Source organism: Stegostoma tigrinum, chromosome 9, assembly GCF_030684315.1.
Source record: "Stegostoma tigrinum isolate sSteTig4 chromosome 9, sSteTig4.hap1, whole genome shotgun sequence".
Lineage (NCBI taxonomy): Eukaryota > Metazoa > Chordata > Chondrichthyes > Orectolobiformes > Stegostomatidae > Stegostoma > Stegostoma tigrinum.
The window spans coordinates 26,947,192-26,964,708 of record NC_081362.1 but is presented as its reverse complement, the minus strand read 5'-3'; the positions used below and the strand labels follow the sequence as shown (position 1 = coordinate 26,964,708).

The 17,517-nt window shown below is 41.6% G+C and overlaps 1 protein-coding gene across 1 annotated transcript in view; it reads left to right on the top strand.

Moving 5' to 3' along the window:
* The window catches only part of si:ch211-140l13.3 (centromere protein J), a 169,064-nt gene that overhangs the window by 85,658 nt on the left and 65,889 nt on the right, over window positions 1-17,517 (top strand). Inside the window, exon 8 of the mRNA XM_059648436.1 lies at window positions 8,793-8,922. Within this exon, the coding sequence (XP_059504419.1) occupies window positions 8,793-8,922 (130 nt within the window). The remainder of the gene's footprint in view (window positions 1-8,792; window positions 8,923-17,517) is intronic.

The window sequence follows — 17,517 nt, the reverse complement described above, 5'->3', positions numbered from 1 at the left end:
CCAATGTGGATAAAAATGCCACAGACTGGAGAAATTATAATGGAGACTGAAGAAACGGGAGAGACATTGAACAAATATTTCATGTCTGTTTTTGCAATAGAAAATTGGAGATTACTTACTAAAAATAAAACATAAACTTATGGGCTGATAGCATTGAAACATTAAGATAACTAATTGCAGCACAGAAAATATACTGAAAATGTTTGAGTGACTATCATTTACCAAACCTCATCTTATGATCTATGTCTTCAAGTTCTAAAAGAAACTGTAGCAGAGACAATGGAAGCACAGGCTAATATTTTCCAACATTTCCTAGATTATCGAATGGTCCATTCAGATTGGAAGTTAGCAAATTTAATGCAACTACTCAAGAAAGGAGGAAGAGAGAAAACAAGAAAACTCCAGATCAGTTAGCCTAACATCAGTCACAGGGAAGATGCTGAAATTATTTGTTAGGGACGAAAACAAAGTTGCTGGAAAAGCTCGGCAGGTCTGGCAGTATCTGTGAAGTAGAAAACAGAGTTAATGTTTTGGGTCTGGTGACCTTTCTCATTGGAAAACTTAATCAATTTTGCCTCTGATTTCCACCCTGCCCTCACATTCACCAGGTCTATCTCTGACTCCTCCCCTCCCTTTCTCGACATTTCTGTTTTCATTTTTGTGGATAGACTGGCTTCTAATATCAATTACAAACTCACTGACTCCCACAGCTACCTGGACTATACATCTTCACATCCCACTTCCTGTATAGACTCCATCTCATTGTCTCAGTTCCTCTGTCTCCGTTGCATATGTTCAGATGAGGCCAACTTCAACATGGGAGCCTCCGATATGTTCATTTTCTTCCTCAACCGAGGATTCCCCAGCTCCGCTGTCGACAGGGCCCTCAACCAGGTCTGACTGATTTCCCGCACTTCTGCCCTCACCCCTTCTGTTCCCTCCCACAACAGCGATAGGGTTGCCCTTATCCTCACCTACCATCCCACCAGCATCCACATTCAGAAGACCATCAGACACCATTTCCGCCACCTCCAGCAAGATGCCACCACCCAACACATATTCCTCTCCCCTCCCTTGTCCACCTTCCGCAGGGACTGTCCCCTCCAGGACACATTGGTCCACACTTCCATCACCCCCAACACCTCTCCGCAGCCCTACGGCACCTTACCCTGTAACCGGTGAAGCTACAGCACCTGCCCATTTACCTCCTCCCTCCCCAGTATCCAAGGTCCCAAACATGCCTTTCAGCTGAAGCAACGCTTCACCTGCATTTCGGAGAATCTAGTCTACTGCATTCACTGCTCACAATGTGGTCTCCTCTATATTGGGGAAACGAAGCGTAGACTTGGCGACCGCTTCGCAGAACATCTACTTTCCACTTGCAAAAAAGACCCTGAACTACCTGTCGCCTGCCACTTCAATGCACCACCTCACTCCCTGGCCAACATCTCTGTCCGTGGCTTGCTACAGTGTCCCAGTGAAGCCCAATGCAAACCAGAGGAACAACACCTCATTTTCCGCTTGGGGACCCTACAAGCCCTTCAGACTCAATATTGAGTTCAATAATTTTAGAGCCTAAACTCTCCCATGTCCCAGCCCCCCAACCCACACACCAGGCCTTGTTACCACATAGCCTACCACTACACACCCCCTATTGTTAGTCACTAACTGTCCCCAATAACGACTACTCACCCTCCCAGCCTGATCATTAGCAACTCCTTTGTCTGTCCAACTGTCTTTCTCTCTCTTTAGGCTCTATCCTATCCTTTACTCCCTACCCCACCCACCTCTGTATTTTCTGCATATAAAATGACATTTTCCCAGCCACCATCAGTTCTGAGGAAGGGTCACTGGACCCGAAATGTTAACTCTGTTTCCTCCTTCACAGATGCTGCCAGACCTGCTGAGTTTTTCCAGCAACTTTGTTTTTGTTCTTGATTTACCACCTCCACAGTTCTTTTGGTTTTTATTTATTAGGGAAATGTTAACAATGTACATAGAAAAGCAAAATATGATTAGAATAAGTGGAAAATTTGTCAAATTTATTCATTTCTTTGAGGATATAAGTACTGGAGTCGATTAAATTTTATAAATACAGATTACTTGGATTTTAAAAAAATTGATTAAGTACCAGTCAATCTCAGTCAATCAATGATACAGAGAGTGGGCGGGAAAGCATAGCTGAAGCCCAGGGTCAGTCTCTTGCCTCTATTTCTAAATAAAAATGAAATTAGCCTGAAAAATTTACTGCACTAAAAACGTACACTTCCACTTGTATAGCCGATGTAGCAATTCTGGCAGAATGTTGAGATCACAGTGTGACACATTTTTAAGAGCAGTTTCCTTTTGAAATATCAGCAAATGATCTACATGTTGAGAACGAAAAAAAAATCTATAATTGTAATTCCAGCTCAGCCAAGGATGGACTTCAAATAGGTATGGACTTCAAATTGTGGATTCAACATCTGTGTCCCCTCAGTCAATGCATCACATTGTGTCTCTTAACCCATAAATCTCCAAAAGTGTTCCCTTGTGTGCTAACACACATGAGGTCAAATGCCTTTGAGTCCTGTTGCATGCAAGATACTTGCATCTAAAATTCCAAAGAAGATTCATGTTGGATTCAAAACATTAACTCTGCTGTCAATCCATTTGTGTTTCTCCATCAAATTCTTTTTTAGCTAGGTGTCCGCATATCCTATCCTCGAATCCAATTTCATTGTCGTTTGGCACCCAGAACTTGGGTAGTGCTGGAAAATGACAAATTTTGTTGAAGCTTTTCATTTTAAAAGTCTTGATAAGCTATGTTTTTTTTCAACATACTCAACTTCACTTAAAGACTGTCCTTCGTCTTGACTCTTGTCTTTGGCCAGATAAAATAGGTGATGCTGAACTTGACATCTGGTTTATCATCTCTTTCTTTAATGAACCAGAAAAAAAAGCTATGGTAGGTGAAATAACTCCAAGGAGGCAGCTATTCTGTCACTAAGTCACCCTCTATTTATATGTACACAGTACATAGGCTGTGATCAGTCAGATCAGGGCCAGTCCCTAAAATGAAGAGACTGTCTGAATCTCTTGTTTATATTTATCAGCTCAGGGTTCTGTGACTGGCCCAGGTTAACAACCCCAGCCAAGGATCTCATTGTCAATAAGACCCTTGTTCATAATCACTGTCATTACTAGATACATTGGGTGGGATCTTCCAAGCTGTTGAATGATATAGGCAATGACGAAAAATTTGGGAAAATCATGTCAGCTGGTCAATGAGGAGATTCTTGATGCTGGGGGAAATAAGTCCCATTTTCCAAAAGAATCATAGAATTCCAATGGCTTGGAAACAGGCCATTCAGCACAACAAGTCCACACCAACTCTCTGAAGAGCATTCCACCTCCCTACAATATCCTATCCCTGCCGTTCCCATGGCTAATCCACCAAACCTACATATTCCTAGACACTACAGGCACTTTAGCATGGCCAATCCACCTAACCTGCACATCTTTGGACTGTGGGAGGAAACTGGAGCATCTGGAGAAAACCCACGCAAACACAGGGAGAATGTACAAACTCCACACAGACATTCGCCCGAGGCTGGAATTGAAACTGGGTCCCTGGTGTTGTGAGACAGCAGTGCTCACCACTAATCCACCGTGCCACCAAATGTTAGGTGGTGAAATGAGATTTATGCTGGTGAGTGGTGAGAAGCCAGTTATGAAGAGGGAAATTTGTCATAAAAGGTGTGTGGAAGAGCTCATGGTGCTGAGAAGACATTGGACGCTGATGCTCAGGGTCTTATCAGCAGTCACCATAACAGTGGCACTGACCACGGGACTGTGTAACATGGTGATGGGCATTATTAAGCTGTAGGCCTAGTGGCAGAGACTAATCAGGAGAGCTGTAGCGTTTAACTATGCAATGCAAATTCTGGCCACAAACAATATTGACCATCTGGATGTGAGTTTTCTCGCTGAGCTGGAAGGTTAGTTTTCAGACGTTTCGTCACCATTCTAGGTAACATCATCAGTGAGCCTCCGACGAAGCGCTGGTGTTATGTCCCGCTTTCTATTTATCTGGTTAGGTTTCCTTGGGTTGGTGATGTCATTTCCGGCATTGATGATGTCATTTCCTGTTCTTTTTCTCAGGGGATGGTAGATTGGCTCCAAATCAATGTGGCTCCAATAATTATTCCAACGAGCCACCACACACTGCAGCACTTAGGAACTACGCAGAGCAGAGGAAAATCACCTATACAGCATATTCAAAAAGAATGGGTACCCTATGAACACAGTCCGCCGATTCCTCAGCAATAAACCCAAACAAACAGACAAAACGGGCTCAGAAACCATAACCACTCTCCCCTACATCAAAGACATTTCCGAAATGACTGCCAGACTACTCAGACCTCTTGGCATCAGGGTAGCCCACAAACCCACCAACGCACTAAAACAGCAGCTAATGAACTTAAAAGACCCTATACAGACAACAAAGAAAACAAACGTCATCTACAAAATAATAAAATGTGAGGCTGGATGAACACAGCAGGCCAAGCAGCATCTCAGGAGCACAAAAGCTGACGTTTCGGGCCTAGACCCTTCATCAGAGAGGGCATTATCTCTGATACATTATCCCCGTCATCTACAAAATACCTTGCAAGAACTGTGACAAACACTACATTGGACAAACTGGCAGAAAGCTAGCCACCAGGATACACGAACATCAACTAGCCACAAAACGACATGACCCACTATCACTCGTATCCTTACATACAGATGAGGAAGGACATCACTTTGACTGGGACAACACATCCATCCTAGGACAAGCCAAACAGAGACACGCACGAGAATTCCTAGAAGCATAGCATTCCAACCGGAACTCCATCAACAAACTCATTGATTTGGAACCAATCTACCATCCGCTGAGAAAAAGAACAGGAAATGACATCACCAATGCAGGAAATGACATCACCAACCCAAGGAAACCTAACCAGATAAATAGAAAGCGGGACATAACACCAGCGCTTCGTCGGAGGCTCACTGATGATGTTACCTTGAATGGTGATGAAACGTCTGAAAACTAACCTACCAGCTCAGCGAGCAAACTCACATCCAGAACCTCAACCTGAGCTACAAATCTTCTGAAAACCCGTTAATATTGACCATGTCACTAGCCATTACAGGTTGAAAATGGTCATCTATGTGAAACAAAGGTAATCATACGTGTCCTTAAAAGCAGCAACTGTAGGGCACAAAGCACAAAGATATTCCAAGATTTGAGAGGCTGCAGAGGGGCATTGAGTTGATTTTCTCTCTCTTTGAACTGTAACTATTTGTCAACATGCTTGAAATATGGCAGTGCCTTTCTTTGGATGATGTGAGGCTGGGAGGACAAGGTCTCAGTAATCATACAGCACTTACAATTGCTTTCTGACTCTCCAACATGTCTGGTGCATTGTGCATGGGAATAAAGTCCAAAGTCAAAGTTCCATGGAGTGTCATTCCATGTTCCTCCTTGTCAGAGTGCTTCCTGTCCCACTGGATGGAGGAATATTGTAAACCTTCATATATGGGTGATGTGAATGCTGACTGCTAACATTACGAAGAACCTGTTCTGTTTCTTATTCTGTCTAAACATGTTCATTGCATGTTTGACTGAGGGATGCAGTTACATATTGTTGCTGGAGTGCAATGAAGGCACAGAGAAATGGAAGAGGAGTAGATGTGTCTGAAGCCCAGGACCAGCAGCAATGTACACTGGATGCCAGTCTCCGGGTGGAAAGGTTGAGGTGAAGCTCCTTCCATATGCATAGTAAGTACAGGAGGGCCATTGTCTTCAATGCCATTTCCTCAGATGAGAGAGGTGCAGCATCACTGCAGGCTGAAGATGCCCCAGGTCGGTGTCACAGACATACACCAGCTGCTGGGGTGGGACCTGCAAAACTAAGGAATGGATAGTCATCCTATTCTAGTGACCATCGCAGTGACTACTGTGCTAAGTTTTCATGAGAGCTATCTCATTTCAAGGAGCCACTAGGAACCTGTGTATGACCTCTCAATCCTTGACCCACAGGTGCATCAAGGTTACCTCTGCAATTTGTGACTTGACACTGGTTCAGCTCATTTTTCTACAACAAAGCTAATGTTATGGCCTGGGCTTTGGCAACATAGTTAGCTTCTCCCAGGTGCAAGGTGCAATACATTGTACAACATTGCATTGAGAATGTTGTTTAATAACATAGCTGAATTCATCAGCACGAAAGCGTTCCATAACATCAATGTGCAAGTCAACTGTGATTATCAACACCACATCTTAGAAACATACCCCAGGTCCCTGCGAGTTGCAGGATGGCTATATTTCTAAGAATTCTCATGGTCAAATGCCAAATACTTTACAAGGATGGTGACTGGGCAACAATGTGAGCTTCAATGATGACTTCATTCTTCGGCCACGGCTGTAGTGGAGCACATAAGATTGGAGAAGATGAGGTTCTGATGACTGATCAGTCTTAAGGGGCCTAGCACTCCAGTCCTGACAGAGTTTTCTGCATAATTCCAACATGCTGTGCTCTGCATTACTTGAGCAGGTAGAGAAATGATAGAAACCAAAGAGCTGGAGAACAGGAGCTGTCTTCTGAAGCACAGCTTGCAGGAGGAACATTACCTTCTATGCTATGAGGCATAGTAGCTCCAAGCGCAACTTACAACAAAGGACTTATTTAATACTGAGTTCCAGAAGATATGATCTGGGTGCCGTAATCATTCATTAACTGTACATCTATGGCTGAAATTTGTGTGAATAAAATGAACGTTTCAAATCATTTGAAAGCTTTCATGGTCCGACATTAAATAACGCTAGGAATTTGAGCTCTGCTGGGCATTAGGGAAAGTGTAACACTGACTTTGATAAGTTTGTGAGATGGGTTTTGGCTAAGAATGGATATGCTATATGGTTTGATTCTTAAAAAGCAATAGATGTAAGGATGTGCACATGTGAGAGCAATGAAGTCTCAGCTGAACCACATATGTGCCCTGAGAAGCATTGGTTTGTGGTTGCTTCCCACTTATGAACAGTCATGGACTACTCCAGGCTGCCAACACAACCGGGTGCATAGCTGCATTTCAAAGATAACGCCAGTATCAGAGATCTTGGGATATCCCAGTTTGTAGTAAGAACTTCCACTTATGACAATGAGACAGTAAGATAAGTGAGCACCATAGTGTGGTGAAAGATAGTAGAAAATGCAGATGCTGGAAAATCTGAGATAGCAAGGTGTAGAGCTGGATGAACACAGCAGACCAAGCAGCATCAGAGGAGCAGGAAGGCTGACGTTTCGAGCCTAGACCCTTCTTCAGAAAAAAAGAGGGTCTTGGCCCAAAACATCAGCCTTCCTGCTCCTCTGATGCTGCTAGCCCTGCTGTGTTCATCCAGCTCTACACCTTGCTATCTCTTACCATAGTGTGGTGCACAGGTAATGAGGCGTATTTGGGAAAATAGCTCAAGAAAATTTGCTAGGCCTCTCCAAAATGATACTTAGATGGTTTGTGGCAAGATATAGCCCTACGATGAGATGGAAGGCTTCCATAGAGTTATACAGCATGACCCCAACCTGTCCATCCTGACCGGATATCCTAAATTAATGTAATTCCATTTGCCAGCACTTGGCCCACATCCCTCTAAATCCTTCCTGTTCATGTACCCATCCAGGTGATTTTTAAATGTTGTGATTTTACCAGCCTCCGTCCCTTTCCCTGGCAGCTCATTCCATATGCCCACCACCTTCTGCATGAAAAAGTTGCCCCTTAGATCCCTTTTATATCTTGTCCCTCTCACCGTAAACCTATGCCCTCTAGTTTTGGACTCTACCACCTTGGGTGAAAGACCTTGGCTACTCAGCCTATCCATGCCCCTCATGATTTTATAAACATCTACAAGGTCACTCCTCAGCCTCTGACACTCCAGGGAAAATAGCCCCAGCCTGTTCAACCTCTCCCTATTGCTCAAACCCTCCAACCCCGGCAATGTCCTTGTCAATCTTTTCTGCATCCTTTCAGGTTTAACAGCTTCTTTCCTACAGCAGTGAGAACAGAATTGAACACAGTGTTCTAAAAATGGCCTTACCAATGTCCTGTACAGTGGCAACATAATATCCCAACTCCTATACTATATGCACTGACCAATAGAGACAAGTGTACCAAATGCCTTCTTTACTACCCTGTTTATCTGTGAATCAGCCTTCAAGGAACTATCAACCTATGCTCCAAGGTCTCTGTTTGGTAATAATCCCTAGGACCAATAGTTAAGTGTATAAGTCCTGCCCTGATTTGCCTTACCAAAATGCAACACCTCACATTTATCTAAATCCAACTCCATCTGCCTCCCCTTGGTCTATTGGCCATCTGATCAAGATCCCATTGTACTCTGAGATAATCTTCTTCATTGTCCACTACACCACCAACTTTGGCATCATCTATAAGCTTACTAACCATTCCTCCTATATTCACATCCAAAACCTTTATGTAAATGATAAAAAGCCATGGACCTAGCACTAATCTTGCGACACACCGCTGGTCACAAGACACCAATCTGAAAAACAACCCTTCACCATTAACCTCTATCTCCTACCTCATGCCAATTTTGTATCCAAATGACTCGCTCTCCTTGGATAGCAATCTTTCTAGATGTTCTTTTCAAATTAAAAACAATAACCAGGATCCAATAAATCATTTAATGTTGTTATGGCTGTTAAACAAAAGAATTATAGTTTAAACTATTGTGTATTTTTTAAATCACATAGAAGATGATCAATCCGGACAACTCCAAGCCAAACTCCTACAACTGGAAACAGAAATTGAACGCTTCAAAGTAGAAAACACAGCATTAGCCAAAATGAAGGAGAAACAAGAACTAGCCATGGAAAGTCTCAGGTAGGTTTCAAAGCTATGATCACATCTGCTCATAAGCAGACTCAATTCCACACTTACTGAAGTGAAATGACCAATGAAAGGAGACAAAACATGGCTTGTCACATTATCATCCTCTAAATCCTCCACTCTGTCAGTCCAACACCCAAGTTTTGTTCATTGTAGTGCAAAAGCTGCCACTATTATTAAAATATCGTCATGCCCATCAACTACTGATTAGAATTTGGAACAGATATCACCACAACTTGTTCCATCTTTAAATAAAAATGGAATGTTGGAAGAAAATAACAGTGTCATAATTATCATGCTATAGCCATTCCAACCTGTGTTTGCTGTTTGTCATGAGTTATACATGTTCAGTCAGTTGAGGGAGTAAAATCGGTGAATAAGGATTGCTGAATGACAAGAACATGGAAGGTTTAATCTGCATATTTGTTGCAAAATCTCATAATTCTACATCAATGTTAGGGGTCATTATTATTATAGTCACTATCTGCTGTGAGCACTTCTTGGTGGTTTTCATAGTAGTGCAGAGTTGCATACTGGTATAGAATTCCACCTGATATATGTGCAAACTGATTACCTCTGTCCAATTTCATCCATCCTATTGGTGGAAAGTTCTTCTTGTCAATGTTCATAAATCTGAATGACCGTAGATTAGTAAATGTTTTTGTATCTTTGTATTCTAACTGTTGTGGTTACCTGAAACTATTAACTATTTTTTCAATGAATTGGAATTGGCTATCAAAATGTCTGGGAAGTTTGATCGTAAAGCTCCAAAATAATACTGTCTTTTGTGACAGATTTTCAGTGCAGAAGATATTGGCATATAACTCAAAGATAGACATCCTTATTTCAATATTTATGTACAATAGCATATTCCTGAATAAAGGCATATTTGGTGTTGAACTACTTCACACTACTGAAATATGTCTCAACATCATGTGCAAGGAGGCGTATGACTCTTCAGTATTATCCTATTTCTGTAGGAGACTTCCATTTCAAGTCAAGGCCAATATGTCTCCATGCCACACAGGCAGAGAACACATTTTGCTGAATCTTGTCATGTATCAGTTAATTTCACTTCAATCATTATGATTCTTTTTTCTTTGTATAATTATGTAGCACTTTATCTTCCTTTGTTGAATAATGGGGAAATTATAGAAGGTTTTATAGCTTGATTAACCTGCAGGTCTGCCTCATGAGCGCTCTTTCCATGGCCACCAAGTTACAGCAGGGACCATCCCAAATGATAGTTTATTTTCAACCTTCCCTTCATCTTTCCCATTCGTCTTTACTCATTCTCATCAACTTGTGAAGTTTTACATTGGCGAATGCTTCAATTCGGGACATAATACTTGATTACTTAAATGTTTTATTCCTACAATAAGACTGGTTGTTAATGTCCTTTTTGTTCAATGAAGGGAGTAAATGGTTTGGCATGAGTGCATATGTATATACTTCATTTGGTTTCTGCATAAGTGCTTTGTACGTTATTATATGTTTCTGAATAATAAAATTGTATGGGTTTTTCTGTGCAAATCATAGATGCTTTTGTTTATTTGAATTTTCAGATAAAATCCATTAAAAATTCCAAAATGTCTTATTCACATTGAAAATCTTTTAATATATAAGATATTTTTAAATATACAGCCGGTTCTGCTGTAACATGATAGCCGCATTCCTGTGCAACATCACATTATACAAAATCATGCTATAGAAATAACGGGACTTATGGGAAAAGCAGGGTTAGGGGCATACCACCGAAAATATCACTCAAAATTGCACAAAAATCACTCAAAAAACCTAACACAAAGGATAGCACAGTTTGCATAAATGTTTACTTAATACCTAATAATGAAATAAATTTAACGTTGTACCTTGAAAAAAATGTCAAGATACTTGATATGGGGTATGGGGGAGGAGGTTTAGAGGTTGCAATACACCTTGCTTTAATCTTTTCTGCATTGTCTCTGATGTTGCATAACGTGGACTCCTTTATTCCTGTTGCATGAACTATTTCACATGATCTCTCGTTATACTCAAAACGCTTTATAACATTTAGCTTCTCCTCCAGTGTTATAACTTTTCTTTTACGTTCACCATCTGCAATTTTATCACCAGGATGCTTCTTGCCAACATTCTTTTCATGTGTCAACACATTTTTTTTTGTGCATAACATGGAAGAATTTGCAAAAATAATGAAAATCATGGAGTACTGTATCTCTCACGGAAAGCACTTCACGACAAATCCTGCAAAACGATCATGTGATGCTAGGCAAGAGACTGGCGCTAATATTGCACACGCTCTGGACAAAACCCACAGAATGGTCTTGTGATGTCGGCATCTTGTATTCCTTCGCACACTGATGGAATCACATTATAGCCAACACAAGTTTGTGTTTTAGAAATAGCGTTTCCCTATTCATCAGTCGCATTACAGCCAATTTACATTGGCAGAACAAAGAACAAAGAAAATTACAGCACAGGAACAGGCCCTTCAGCCCTCCAAGCCTGTGCCAATCGAGATCCACTGTCTAAACTGTCATCTATTTTGTAAGGGTCTGTATCCCTCTGCTCCCTGCCCATCCACGTACCTGTCCAGATACATCTTAAAAGATACTGTCGTGTCTATGTCTACCACCTCCGCTGGCAACGCGTTCCAAGCACCCACCACCCTCTGCATAAAGAACTTTCCATGCATATCTCCCTTAAACTTTCCTCCTCTCACTTTGAACTCATGATCCCTAATAATTGAGTCCCCCACTCTGGGAAAAAGCTTCTTGCTATCCACCTTGTCTATACCCCTCCTGATTTTGTAGATCTCGATCAGGTTCCCCATCAATCTCCATTTTTCTAATGTAAATAATTCTAATCTACTCAACCTTACTTCATAGCTAGCACCCTCCATACCAGGCAACATCTTGGTGAACTTCCTCTGCACCCTCTCCACAGCATCCACATCTTTTTAGTAATAACCCGTTTTTATTTCCAAACCGATTGTACCTTGGCTACTGACTGACTTTCTTCATGATTAAAATTTAATGCCTTTGTCTCCAGACTGCTGGGATCAGATTAGATCTTTGATTGTAAGTCAATGTGTTCCTTTAATCATGAGAAATTTAATTTGGCTGAGAATAAACAATTTGTTGAGAGGTTATGGCACAATGGGTAGCGCCCATATCTCTGAGGCAGAACATTAATATTTGAGCACCATGCTAGAACTTGATTGCTACAGAAGGTGCATTCACAACTTGGTCAAACAAGTTGATTATCAGATGATAAGAATGGAAGAGTCTAATGGCCAGCCATGCCTGGTGTGGAGTGGTGCCCTTCAAGCTATGCAGTCTCTCATGATGGGGAGTGACAGATTTGTTCCAGGCAAATTTAGTCACAATTACAAACATATGAACATGCTTTGTCTGTCTTATGTTACTAAAATGTGGGAATGTTTGTAAGTCCAAAATGATATCCTCTACCTCTGGGATAATGTTGCACGCATAATTGGCGTTCCCACCAGTTCTTCCTGGTGAATGAATTGTGTGATATATTCTACTTAATTGCATAACACATTTGCCAGTTTCAGCATTGTATGAAGAACCTTGCTTTATGCAGATATCTAATCCTAACTTTTTTTTAAAGTGTTTTGTTTGCGTGTGGGTGGTTAGTGAAATAACTCCACAAACACTGGTATCTTGTCACCAAGTGACCCTTAATTTAATGCGGAGAGTCCTTGACACTAATCTTCAAAGCTAATCCATAAAGCGAACAGGATTCAGACACTCTTGTTCATAACTGTCAATCAGGGCTCCCTGATTGAACTGGATTAACAGCCCCAAACAGAGTATTCATATCCTTTGAGGTCCACCTAGCTTCTCCCTCCCTCTCTGAGTCCAAGGGCGTAGGTCTGTTTTCTTTTGCAGCACCTCCTGGGGCATTTTAAAACCAGGTCAGTTTTCAACTCTACCTCTGATGCAGCCAGCACGTAACGCATGGTATCTCACCTTAAGTGTCTCGGAAGAAATTCATTCCCTTCTTCAGCCAGCAAAGGCATCGAGGTGATGGCATCCATCTTGGATTCCAAGGTATCTTAAATGCTTGGTGGAAAGGGAGAACCCATGTATTCTGGAGCAGTTGGAAAGGCTGTCGAGGAGCTGGCCACATTTTGCTTCCACACCGTTTGCGAGTTTGCAGCTTTCATATGGTCCGTGTGCTTGTTCAGGTCCATTGCACCTATTCAAAATTCATACATCACTGGACATGACCTTGTGTTGGCCATGCCTCTTATGCATACAGCGCTATTCCCATGGTTCCCACACCAAATTTCATCCCCTAAAGTAATCTGTCTCTCTCACTTAGCAGGTTCTTCTGTCTATCATTGGTATTCCTGATGCTGTTTGAAATCACCACCCGCCCCCATCTCCCCACCAAGACTGGGAACATCATATTTAACCTGGTGTGGAGTCTTCTTCCCATTAACGACTCTGCTGGTGCTATCCCTATAATTTTATGAGGGGTGGTTCAATAATCAAATAGGAAAAGGGACAGTTTGGTATCTAGTGAAGCTGTAGGCTGTTTCAAGAAGCCTGCTTTCAAAGTTTGGACTGCTCTTTCTGACAGACCATTGGAAGATGGATGTTATGGAGCTGTCTTCAAGTGTTGAATACTATAATACTCAAATTCCCTGCTGGTACACAATCGTCTGTTATCTGTGGCCAATATTTCTGGGAATCTGTGCATCCTGCTCCCAGATATAGGCTCTCAGTCTAGTTTAGGTCTTGCACAAACTTAAGGGTTGGAGTGCAGAATGAATTTTGTTAAAGGGTTCTGCAATAACTGAAATGGCCACATCAGAATCAACCTCTGTTAGAACCAAGTGACCAGTTAACCAGAAGTTACTTTAATTTGTTCTGGTTTTGATGCTGCTAAGTAATTTAACATTCCAAACCAGATGGAGGCGGACTTTCCAGGGTGTGCACTCTCCAGATTCTGGGCTATGAGCGCTCTTACTGATTTTAGATGTAGCTGGGTCTTTTGGTGTCTTGTTTATGCATACCAGCTTACAATAGATTGCCGACTTAGCTCCTGAAGAAAATTTTGAACCGTTTGACTGAGGCTTGGCTTTGTTCTTTGGTTTTGCTGTGGTCTGGCTGATCAGGTTACGCCCTGAATGAGGCCATGCAATTGCCTTCACTCAAGTGGTTTTTCCCCAAGCTGTCAGAATGGCACTTCCATCAGAATACCCTGCACCTCAAGTGCTCCACTTGCCACATTTTCCAATGATAAAGCCAGTTGTAAAGCCTGTTTGAAGTCCACTTGAGCTTCAGCTAATGGGTGCTTTTGCATGGTTAATTGCACTTACCAAACGGTCTCTCAGCATCTCATTAAGGGTTAAACCAAAGCCAAATGCCTTACAAGTCAAAACTCCTGATACAGATTTCTGTGGTTCTCGAATTGCCAAGTAAAACTGTTAGCATCTCAGAACTAAATCTGTCAACTTTTGAAAGGTTTTCGCACCTGTTACCTTAGAGAAAATCAGATTCCTAATAACCGAGAAAACGGTAGGTCCACAAGCTGTCAGGAAAATTATTTGTTGCTTTCCATCTGCCTCAATGTCATTAGCCCTGACAAAGCAACACATTCCTTCCACATATTGGGCCCAGTATTCGATGGCAAGATCAAACGAGTCAAGCTTCCCATGTAATGGCATGATGCCAGAAATGCTGACCACACCCCCCCCCCCCCCCCCCCCCGCCCCGCCAACTCAAAAATGACTGTTTCGAGCAAATTTCTTCAGGACCATGGTTTTCTCTTATTGCCTCTGAAATAGCTCCACAGCGGCTCGTATCCTGCCACCAAGTCACCCTTTATTTACACATAGAAAGTCCTTGACACAGATCCAGCTCTCTCAGAGCCAGCTCTCAGAGGGAATACAATGTCTGATACTCTTTATCTGTCAGCCAAGTCTCCCTGATTGGACCACAATAACAGCCCCAATTGGGGTCCACCTGGCAGATCTCGTTACAATCACTACAGCATTTTTTTTCTCTATTCAGACTCTGAAGTGTAAAAATATAAACTTCCAATGGGCTACCTATAATCCTCAGAAGTTATGTTAGCAATCTGGTTTCAGAAAGGGTTATCTGCATTTAATGCATCAAATCAGACCAGCATATGAAATAGATGATATTTTAGGCAAATGTTTGTCGAGGATGTCGGCATGTATAACTTGGTAAATGACAGTTAATTTACAAAATGCCGGGTGACTTGAGGAGAAACAGCTTCTAAATGTGAAATAAAAGAATACTTTGTGGCCTATAACTGTTGTACAAACAAACTGGGCTTTAGAGGGGCCCCTATGCAAGACTTCTGCCTAGCAACACTCTCTGAACTGTTGCTAGGAAGATTCTGCACTTAACAGGCAGTGAAATTATCTTCCAAGTGATGTGCAACTTGCCAGGATATTGAGATGAATACACAGTGTGGAGTGCTTCTTCATCCTTATTTCTGTTCTACAGACAACAATTCCAAATTGTCTAATCTTTCTACATATGTGAAGTTCCTCTATGCTAGGTACCATCTGATGTTACACTGTTATAATTTATCACTCCATACCATATGGAGTATTTTGACTTGTCAAGAGGCTGGTATCATCTCCTTTTGTTTGCAGTTATCTTCAATTTCAAGATGTTGCATGTTACAACTCTTAACATCTTTCAAAATTGCATTAGCTATTGTAATGTAGGAAATGCTGCAGACAATTTGGCGATAAGGTTGTAAATTTCACTATTCAGTGGTGTTAATTGAGGAATACATATTGGCTAGGATACCAGAGATTGCCCACCAGGTTTGTTTTGAAATAGTGGCATATATTCTTTTATGGTCATTTAAGAGTGCAGATGGATTATTGGCTTACTGTCTCAACTGAAAGAAGGCATCTCTAATAATTTTTGGTCCTTCAGTTCTGTGCTGTCATCTGCCTGGATTCTTTGCTCATGTTGTTGTATCAGCCTGAGGGTTTTACAGGACAGAAAATAGAGGGACATATGATGACAAGTTGTGCAGGTGTATGGAAGTACCAAAACCAGATCTCAGAACAAATGGTAACTATTTGAGCTGGTAAACACAAACAGATGCTTAAATCTGTACTGAAAACATCTAGACTCAAAACATTAGTTTGCTTTCTCTCCATGAATGTTCCCTGACCTACTGTGATGTCCAGCATTTTTGTTTTCAGTTCAACTTATGTGTTGCAGTGAAACTGCAGTTTTGTATAGTTGGGACTCACAGGCATGACCAGGATCCAATAAATCATTTGATGTTGTTACTAGAATTGCAGAGGGAGAAGACTGAAGACAGCCATTTACCTCTATTCCACAGACTAAAGCTCCTCAAAGAAGCATTAGAAATTGAGGAGACAGTGATTAAGGGTAGAAGAGATGCTAGAAGCTGTGGAAAAAAAAGTATGAATATGATTCTCTGGCAGAAAAGGAGATCCATCTCAATTTTCACCTGTGTTTTCCTTGAACTTAAGGATTGGTGAGATTAGTGCATGTAGGTGATTGTAAAGTGACGATGGCCTGGATTTTCTAAGGTCTTCATGACCCTGATATCAGAACTAAAATAAGGGTCCCAAGTTTAGTAGCTGGAAAATCACATTGTTACATTTGTTGTTAAGGTTAGGAAGAAAGAAGCGGTGGCTATTAATTGTCTGAGAACATACATAGGGAACATATGTACTATTGAAAGGTAGAAGGTGCTGCCAATAAACTCTAGTCATAAAAGAAGATGTCCTGTCTTAACTGTGTAACTGACTGGCTTGGATCCAAATGAAATTGGTTTCCGAGGATGATTGCCTAAAGGTAAAGAAGCAAAATATTTCCATATAGTTTCAAAGTGGGGGCTTGGAGCGAAGCGGGGATTGTGAGGATGATAGGTGGCTACTAACATGCCAGCCATTAGCAAGATAGCTCACTGGATCACCTATCAATCAGGTCATTAAAGTTGGGTACCATGCCCCATCATGTGCCTTGACGCTGAGGCTGCCAGCTAATTAGAGGTAGGTGTTTGAGAAGGCAGCAAGTTGAAAACTTCTAATGACTATGCATTGACAGCTTACACGCTATAGTTGTTGGCAAGTTGAGATAATTTCCCTTGGAAGTTCTTGCCAGCATTTACTTGCTGAGGTGGCTACAAGGAAGTGAGTTCATCTCCAGGGCCAACCCATTCCATTATTTCCCCTTCTCAGTGCTTCTGGGGTGGGGTGGAATCCCACCCTCAGAGTTCAGAAGGAAATTTATATTTTGAGTCAGTTTCAGAAGTGTATCTAAAACCAAGTATGGATGTTCTGAGAAGCTGAGCCTTATGATTGATGAAAGATGAAGTCGAAAAACAGGCATAGGCTAAATCCTAGCCAAAATAAAAACATAGATGGCCTTGACATGTTGCTTCCAATAGAAGCAGGACCAGGTGCAAAGTATACTCAGAACTAGATGCTTGAGATTTGGACAGTGAGGAACATTTAGATAATCTATTAGATTTATTTTGGCCCAAATTTATTTTTAAGAATGATCTATTAAATGTTTAAGAGGCATGGCC